Source organism: Gekko japonicus, unplaced genomic scaffold (genome assembly GCF_001447785.1).
Source record: "Gekko japonicus isolate JY-2015 unplaced genomic scaffold, Gekko_japonicus_V1.1 scaffold826, whole genome shotgun sequence".
Taxonomy (NCBI): Eukaryota; Metazoa; Chordata; class Lepidosauria; order Squamata; family Gekkonidae; genus Gekko; species Gekko japonicus.
Window position 1 is genome coordinate 348,629 of NW_015177033.1, and position 9,733 is coordinate 358,361.

Consider the following 9,733-nt stretch of genomic DNA (forward strand, 5'->3'; position numbering starts at 1 on the left):
CCTTGTCAGGGCCGGGACAATGATGTGCTGTGACTGGGGAACATGATGATTTCTGGGAGATCTCCAGGCACCCCAGGGAGATTGGCAACTCCAGTGACCATTTAAGGGAAGACTGGGATATGTATTTTACTTCAGGACACATTCAATGACTCCCAACAGCAACAACAAACTGTTTAGAATGTTAGAGGCAAAGGCCAATCAGGCCACATATGCAAATGACCTCTGTATTCCGACTGGCTATTGAGGGGAGAGGAACAGCAAACTGTTTAGAATATTGGCGGCAAGACTCAGGCAATGCAGCCAGTGGATAGGGACAGCTTCTGAGTGACAAATCAGGGAACCAACTAATTTGGAAGCATGTGGAATGTTCAGGAGAGTCCACGACCAAAACAGAATTATTATATATACTAGTAATAAGACCTGTTGCGGAAATAACTGAAATGAGCTCTAGAAAGAGGGTCTGGGAGGGTGCTCTGGCCTGCAGCAGTCAGCTGCCCCCCTCGGCAGCTCTGCCTGAGCGCCATGGCCAGGCTACCACAGGATGGGAGCCATGCTGCACTGACCAGTGTTGTGGCCAGGAGACCAGGCCTTGCTCTGGGCGGGATGGGGAGCCTGCTGCCCCCCGTCTGCTGGAGGCCACCCGCCCAGGCTGCCAGGCTGAACTGCGGCCTGTGCCTCACCACAGTGCTGCTCCCCCACTCCCTCTACCACCACATGTGGGGCTCGAAGCCGGTACAGAGTCGGTCTGGCCAGGTGGAAGGGGAGTGAGGGAGTGGCATGGTGTGGCACCACCAGAGAGGACTGGGTGGATCACACCTCCTCTGCTGCCACTCCCCACTGGCCCACTGCTGCCACATATCAGGCAGGACCAGAGCCGCTGCCTCCCTGGGCGGCGGCTCGGTGAGTGAAAACTGTGGTGGTGGCAGCACCATTCCGGTAACCCCCTGTCTGCCTCCTCCTCCTCCTTATCCCTCAGTGCGGTGCAGCGGCTCCCTGGCTCCCACCCAACTTCCCGGTAGGCTGCTCGGTGGCGGCTACCTGGAGTGTTGGCGGGTCAAGCATGGCTCCTCACAAATGAACAGTGGGCTGTGGACAGGGGCAGGCAGCGGTGTGCACTGCTATAGGCACCGGCTTCAGCGCAAGCTGAGGTCGGGCTGGGTGGAGCAGCAGACCGAAGCAGCAGGGCTTGAGTCTCCATCTTCTGAGGGGGCCGGTTGCAGTGGCAGGGCCGTGGGTGGGACTCAGGCAATGGAGCCAGTGACCTTCTGAGTGGCAGTTCAGGCAGCCAACTGATTTTGGCGCGCATCGAATCTTGCCATTCCAAAACAGGATATATATATATGTGTGTGTGTGTGTGTGTGTGTGTGTGTATACACATACATACATACTATATATGTATAGTGTATGTATATATATAGTGTATGTGTGTGTGTATATAAATGAAGAATGGCTTTCTGTTTGAAATGGCTTTAAGACTCTGTTTATTTTTATTCTTGTTTATGTTACTAGTGTGTTGACACAAATAACATTTTATGGCAAGTATGCCCCCATTTATTTCTAATTAGACTTACTGATGAGTAAGTCTACATGGGATTTCTGTGCTTCTTTGCTGTATTCTCTCTTATGGTGCAGCTGCCTTCATCCCTGCTTAATCCTCAGGTCCAGCATCTGCCCTTCATGTATATTGCTGTTATCCAGTCTACTTGAGAGAATTTTTATTTTTAAAATCTACTGATAATGACCTTGAAGTCAAGTGCTGGTTTGGAACTTGACAACATACTATCATCCTTTGTGATATACATTTGATATTTCTTTTTTGTTGTATTCTTTTCACAAAATGTAATTTCAGTCTATTAATTTCATAATTATATATTGATCTACATCAGTAGAACTCATAGGGTTTGTGCATATCACATTGGGGAGAGATGGAAATGTAGTCAACATAAATGGACAATTGATTGTATGTGTATGGTTTGATGTTCAATTGGAAGAGTACCAAAAATTCATCTACATTTGTTCAGTCTTTAATAACCCTTAATGAATGGGATAAAATTCTGCATCTGAATATTGTAACCCAAAGTTCAGCTTCATATCATATCAGATCATATGTGAAACTTGGTTTGGTATTTAAAAAGCAAAACAAAAATACACTCATTCCACCATTGTGCAAATGTTCACTGACATGGGTCCTTGCACATTTACAACATCAAAGCTACTGAAAGTAATGTTAGCGATAGAACATGAATGTCCAGTGCAATCTTAATGAAATGTTTTCTTCTAGTGCCTTCAGTTATAGCTAGTAAGGCTAGCACACTCCACAAGCATGTTTTGAGCATGAGCACCAATACAAAAGGGAAATCAACTCTTCTTGAATGTTTAGGAATCCAAGCCATTTAGAAATCAGTACTCAGACTGCTGTTTTCTTTTTTAAAATCTAGGTTATGTGGGTATGCAATTTATGCCGAAAGCAACAAGAGATCTTAACAAAATCTGGAGCGTGGTTTTTTGGAAGTGGTCCACAACAGCCTCCAAGTCAGGATGGAACACTGAGTGATACAGCTACTGGTGGCAGTTCAGATGCACCTAGAGAAAAGAAAGCAAGACTTCAAGAAAGGTCAAGGTCTCAGACACCCCTTAGCACAGCAGCTGCCTCTTCGCAGGAAATATCCTCTATTGTGCAGCCTGACAGAAGGAAAGGCATAGAGCTTTCACAGCAAGCTATGGGCCTGGAGCAGAAGCAAACTTCATCAAGATCTAGAAGTGAACCCCCGAAAGAGAGGTAATGCCTTGCCCACATTACTATGGGGAGGATTGCAGCAGAGATATTAAACATTGGGGACTCTTGTCATAAATATGAAAGCTAAGTGAGTTTTGGTCATGCTTTCGTAGAATGTGCAAAGGCACACTGTCAGCGGCTAAGCCCTGGGTGGTGGCAGGTGGCCTTCTCTGTTCTTGCTCTCCTTATATTATGGCAAAAGCAGCAGTAAGGGGGATGCTCAGGTTGATTGTAGCAGCTGCCAGTACCACCAAGAACTGAGAGTCATATGGAGGGTGATGGATTAAAGAAAGCTCTCAGAAAATGGACTTTGATCCTTCATAGAACCAACAGACAGGCTTTAATGTGCAAACATATAGGTAAGATTTTTAAATTTTGCTTACCTTTTGTGCATGGTTAAGTTTCTAAGACATGAATAGTCCTTGTTTGAGAGGGGTTTTTTGATGATATTTGTCTATAGTGAATTGATGAATACAAAACAGATCCACGTGAATACTAAAGGTAAATCTGCTGCTTAAAAAACAATACAGCCTGGAATCCAAAGAACAGACATGCATGCTTGTTAAAGAACCACGCATGTGCTTGGAATGCTTTGCTTCCTGTTTCTGCCAAAGCAACTTTTTTTGAAAATGAAAACTAGCTGTCCCTTTGGTAGCATAAACTGCAGCAGTAACAGCAAAACTGTGCTTTGGCTGTATGCTGTGTTCTGTACTGTGTGCTCACACTGCTGCCTTGGAACTTAGCCACTGCCCGAAGGTGGCTGGCCAGTCAGGAATATATTGTTCTTTACTAGTTGGGAAGACCATGAGGTGATTAGAAGATGCAGTAGTTTCTTAGTGATATTCAAGGTAAGGGGTAAGAGTTCTTTAGATTATCTTTTTTATAAACCATGGTGTTCAGGTATAATTTAATTGTGCCACAACCTTGACTCAGGAACATTGCTTTCTGACCAACAGTGGACAGGTTTCTTGCTTCAGGTCCTCAGCATTGCAGTATTTGAATATTAACAGACCCATACCTTCTGAAGCACAATTACACTCTTCTAAGCCCATTGAAGTCCATGAGTATCCCTCTGCTTAAAATGACACTGTTAAATTTCTATTCAAAGATAACTTAAGAATTGTTTCTTAGTTTACAGTTTCATACAAACAAGTAAAGTTTGTGTAATGAGGATGCATATACATTGTAACGTGAGGAAGAGTGTCCAGTTTTTTTTTAAGGCCTGTTAAAAATATATGGAAGTGGAAGGTAGATTCATTCGTTTATATGGGTAGCAAAGCAGAGAATCTTACTGGTGCAAATATTTAGACTTGTAGTGCCTGGTCTTAAATAAACTTTTTAATGACTTGGCTTTTAATAGATTGCCCATTCTCAAAAGTAAAGTTGAATTTTTCAACAATTCAGTGATTTATTGTTGAAGGCTTTCATGAGGAGGTTCTTTTGCATGTCTCAGCCTGGGAAACTCTTACAAGATAATGACTCAGCTCTACCCCACCTTCCTGAGTAGATATAAATTACCTGCCTACCATTTTTCTTCTGACATTGACACAGAGAGTACTCCATGTTATACTTCTGAGGATGCCAGTCACAGCTGCTGGCAAAATGTCAGTACTACAATGCCAAGGCCACGGCCATACAACCCAGAAAATCTACAACTAATTCAGTGATTACTGTGAAAAATGATTATAATTTGAAAAATGCATTATTGAGAACTCGGTGATAACACTGGCAAAAGTTTAAATAAATCATAAACCTTGGTTCAACCTTTTCTACCGTTTGTGCTTGTTTTATATGTGTAGAGATACAATCTGTGTTTGTGTCTTGCCATTTTATTGGTGTCTGGAAGTTGTCACTTTCTTTTTCTATTTTTTCCCCTTTACATCAGGAAGAAAGCACCCGTGGGTTCTGAACAAAATGGGAAAGGAGGTCTAAAAGGTGAGCGCAAACGTGTGCCCAAATCCTCACTTCAGCAGGGTGAAGGACAAGCAGATGAGAGGGAATTTAAAGAAAGACGTGATGGTAGAAGATTAGAGAAAGGGAGATCTCAGGACTATTCAGACTTTCCAAAACAATTTGAGGAAGGCAAGGCTATAGAGGAAGAGAAGCAAAGGAAAGAAGATGACTATCACACTCGATACAGGAGTGATCCCAATCTAGCAAGGTATCCTGTGAAACCACACCCCGAGGAGCAACAGATGCGTATGCATGCAGAAGTTTCAAAAGCACGGCATGAAAGAAGACACAGTGATGTTGCCTTGCCACATACAGAAGTCGAGGAATCTGAGGTATCTGAGAATAAACTAGGAAATCACTCTCAGTTGCAAGGAACTCAGGACACAAAATCTCACTTGGATACTCAGAGAGCATACTTGATAGAAAGAACAGGTGATGTAAGGATTTCTGTTTCTAAACAATTAGCTAATCATAGCCCACCAACTCCCAGGCATAGTGTGGTTCCTCCAGAGCACTTAGAATCAAAAAACCATGATCCCTTTAAAAAAAACCTAGATCCTAGCTCTGCTATTCTCATTCGGAAAGCAAAGCGGGAGAAAATGGAGACCATGCTAAGGAATGATTCCCTTAGTTCTGACCAGTCAGAATCAGTGCGACCATCTCCTCCAAAGCCTCATAGATCGAAACGGGGTGGAAAGAAAAGGCAAATGTCAGTCAGCAGCTCTGAGGAAGAAGGAGCGTCAACACCTGAATATACCAGTTGTGATGACGTGGAAATAGAGAGTGAAAGTGTCAGTGAAAAAGGTAAGAGTTATTTTTCAAAGAACTGTTATAAATCTGTATGTATTTTATGTGGAAAATATTATGTCTCCTGTCATGATTTATTGAAACTGCGTCAAAGGAAAAGGAGCTTAAGCTAGAATTATAGTTCCCTCCCATAGCTTTTAACTGTAAAGACCAAACTACATCAGGTGATGGAGATTTGTGATTGGATTTTTCATCATTTCCATAAAGCAGTGTATGGGGCACAATTAAGACTGAGACCCCAGTGCTGGGCAAGAAGGGGCTTAATTCCTTTCCTCTCTGTGCCATTTGCTTCATATAAATTGGTCCTGGTAGAGAAGAGAAAGCATATTTACTCTTGTTCTATCTGGGGACTACAAGGGATGATATACTTGAGGGAAATATTATGGGTGGAATTTTTTAAAAAAATGATCTCCATTGCTGTGATTTAGAAAACATTAAATAAAAGAAATGATCTTTTCTAGTTTTCCCCTGAGATGCATGTCAGATTGTTTTAGAATTGTTAGGTTTCTGTGTGCCAACAAACACAAGTGGAGACTTTCCCTGCTTTTCTCCTCACCTTACATGCTGATGTCAACAGTAGGACTTAATTTGAGGGTATGTAGGCTAAATTGTGGTATATTGCAAAATTACAGATAAGCCACTTGCAAAAAGAAGTGCTGTAAAACCTGAAATATTCTCTGAGGGACACCCCTCCCCTGCAACAAAACCCTTAACTTTTCTATACTATTTTAATGAAAATGACTCTTGTTTGCAGCCCCTCTTGTCAGCTGCTGTTGTGCCATTTTTAAAAACAAGTTCAACAAGTTTTAAACAGTGGTAGTTCTCCTTTCTGGCTACATGATCGTGCTAACTGGGATCATGTAGCCCATGTGGTTATGTGGCTCCATGTCACCAATCAGATTTGTCTGTTGTAACACTGTAAAAATGGAGTGAGACGTGTGATTCTAGTCTACACTCAGAATGGCAGAACATTTTTGTCATCTCACTTTGCAGGTCTCCCAAAGGTCACTAAAAGATTGAAAGATATGGCTTTTTTCATGAATTGTACACACAGGCACTCACACTTAATTTTGACATGTTAGTTACTCTGTTACAAGAACTACAGTGTTGGATAAGGTTGTGGAAAGACCATGTTCAAATCCCCAATACTGTGTAGTTGTTTGCTGATAGACTGCAAACAAGTCATCATTTGTATCATATGTCACAAAACTTTTGTGAGGATAGTTGTAAATTCTTCTGTCTTGCCCCAAGGTCCCTGCAAGAAATGCAGAATATGTACCAAATAAGCAACTTAAGTGTGTTAATTGATTCTGGAGAGTTAAGCATATACTTAACTTTTTTTCAGTGAAATCAGTTTTAATTACCAAATTTTTATGGCAAAATCTAGGAGAAGCAAGTCTTTTTTAAACCGGAAGGCCTAATTGCATGTTACATTCCTTTCAGGTCCATCCCAGGTCCTGTCAAACATGATACTCACCTAGAGTTCCCTTTTGAAATTTAATTCTCAAGGATTTGGGGCTTGATTTTGGGTGGTGCTGCTGTGTATAGAGAGAGAGGGCTCAAGCCTTCTCCCATTTTCCCGACCTGAAATTACCCCAGGGAGCTGTTGTTCTTATTCATATGTGTCCCTACTAGAGCAAATGAGTTCACAGGGCTATTTCAGGTCAGAAAACAGCACAGGGGGAAATCTTAAGTCCCCTCTCCCTGCCTGCCATGGTCCTGATCTGAGTGCATCAGAATGAAGTAAGCTGAGCTACTGTGAACCAAGAGGAAAGGTGAGATATAAATGTTTTAATAAATAAATAAATAATGAAGTGGTAATAAATACAATGCCTCTTCAAATGGCAGGTATCACATTTTTCTGAGTTTCTTTGCATTAAATAATTCCCTACAACTGAAAACTAACACAGTATGCAAACAACGAACAATTATATCCTAACTTTTCTCCTAGTTGTGCTATTTGGTTATTTTCTGGAACTTCTTACATAGGACAGCAATGCAAACATGACAGGCTATGGACCTGCAAGGACTTGTGGGGGGGCTCTTCATTACCCCCCTATTCCTTACCCACACTATTTCTCTCCTCCAGGCAGTCCCATATCCTCACCTTTCCCTGCTTCTTTCTCTCCTTCCCACCCACCAACTAATCCACCTTTTATCTATACCCCATCTTCATCTATGTTTATAATTTGTTTCATTTATACTCAGACTTTGTCCACAATGGGGAATCAAAGCAACTTAAATCATTCTCCTCTCTTCCATTTTATCCTCATAACAACCGTGTGAAGTGGTTTAGGCTAAGAATGTATGACTGGCCTAAAGTCACCCAATATGCTTCCTTAGGGGAGTGTAGGTTCAAACCTGTGTCTCCCAAATCCTAATCTGAAATACTGCCCACAACACAACACAGGCTAATGTGAAGTGGCTGCTGTTGAACAGTAGCAAGCAGTTGGGCCTGGGCGAGTCATGCAAGTCATGGGGTAGCAATTTATCTAGAGGTTGCTGTCAGGCCTGGCATCAATATGTCCCCCTTCAAATGCCAAGACAGCACTAGAAAGTGCCTCCCTGCCTTTTACTGACAGATGCTAAGGTTTCAAGGCTGGCAATTCTGCTGTGGTTGCCTAGCGACAGATACAGAAGACATTCCTTTGTTAAAGCTACAGGTGCTGCTTCTATCATTTTGGAGGGTTTTAACCCTCAAATGTGGTTGTTTTTTTAAAGATTTCAGATTTTTCTGCAAACCTGAGGATTTTTCAGGGTTGTAGAAAGATTTGTCTTGTCTGTTCATGGCTTCAGTCTCCTGATTTTAGTATCCAGAGATCTGGCCACATTGAGAATTAGATATACAAGAGGGGGACCCGCGATACTCACGGGGGGGGGGAAGAGCTCCGTCTCCTCCCTCCCCCCCGCATCCGCACTCATGGGGGCAACTTCACTATCAGTATAAGGATTGATATCCCCATCTACAGTCTCAAGTGCTATACCTAGGCAAACCTCCGAGCCTCCACCCACTGTGCTTACTCCCATTCAGCTGGGTTGTAGGAGACAAATGTCCAGGAAAATCAGCATTGCATTAGTGGCATGACGTCATTTCTGACAAATAACTGTTAGTGATGTTACTGTGCTGCTGCGACATGTTAACATCACTTCTGAAATACTGTTGAAAATTCCCCGAACCCCACCACCCTCTTTCTCCCACTAGCTGATGACTCATAGCTGGCATCTCTAGGTACATCCCATTCTAACACCTCATTATGCTGCAACTGTAGTCTAGGCCTGATTTGGGCCATAATCAGGCAACCTGGTTTGAAATATCTAAAGATTTGGATATGTTCAGCAGGACTTTTGACTCTCCCTGTCCCACCCCCATCTTTGAACTGCAGACTTTTATGTTTTATTGTAAGCTGTTTTGGAAACTCCCCTTTTGAAAGATTTGCTAGACATGCAAGTGATGCAGTGTGATTTTTGATGCAGATGTTTTCATGCCTTCATTTGTGTTGTATGGCCATGCTGCACAGAAATTAATCCTAGTCTTGTAAAACTCTACCGAACATAGAAAAAAACTGGAATTTGGAAAGACTGATTTGAAAAATGTATAGCTGAAACCAGATATGAGCTTTACAAGGAAAACATCTTCAGAACTATGCCCCACATTCACAATAGTTATGTTTTAGAGGTAAAAATTGAATGTAAGGATCCAAAATTAAGCCTTAGCGCTTTACAGCAATCAAATCCAATTATGTTCATTATTATTAAAGAATGAAGGATCTAAGGGCCAAATTAGACATGTCACAAGAGATCTCTGATCAGAGTCTTCTGGATTCTATTATATATATCAAAGCAGACACCCTGGGCATTAAATCTGGAGATCTGAGAATTAAATCTGGAGATCTGGAGAAAACAATTTTTTAAACCTTCCCTGAACAACTTTCCTGATCTAAACCACTTTCATAAAGATTCCGTTTGCCCTGTAGAGTATAATATAAACCAACATACAACAGATACCGTGCACAGATGAATTATAACCTATCATAAATAATTTTATATATTTAGAAAAATATTATTACAATAATTTCTTCATACATATTAATCATCATAGTCACAATTCATAATATAAGAGAACAAAATGTCAAATATCATCTCCATAGATTCTCAAAAGATATAGTACAACCTTATAATATATACTAGTCCTCCTCT

The 9,733-nt window shown here is 41.7% G+C and overlaps 1 protein-coding gene across 1 annotated transcript in view; it reads left to right on the forward strand.

Annotated features, from left to right (window-relative positions):
* Positions 1 to 9,733, forward strand: part of RIMS1 (regulating synaptic membrane exocytosis 1) — a 517,496-nt gene that overhangs the window by 239,270 nt on the left and 268,493 nt on the right. Inside the window, exons 8-9 of the mRNA XM_015427952.1 lie at positions 2,439 to 2,779; positions 4,662 to 5,533. Coding sequence (XP_015283438.1) covers positions 2,439 to 2,779; positions 4,662 to 5,533 — 1,213 coding nt within the window. The remainder of the gene's footprint in view (positions 1 to 2,438; positions 2,780 to 4,661; positions 5,534 to 9,733) is intronic.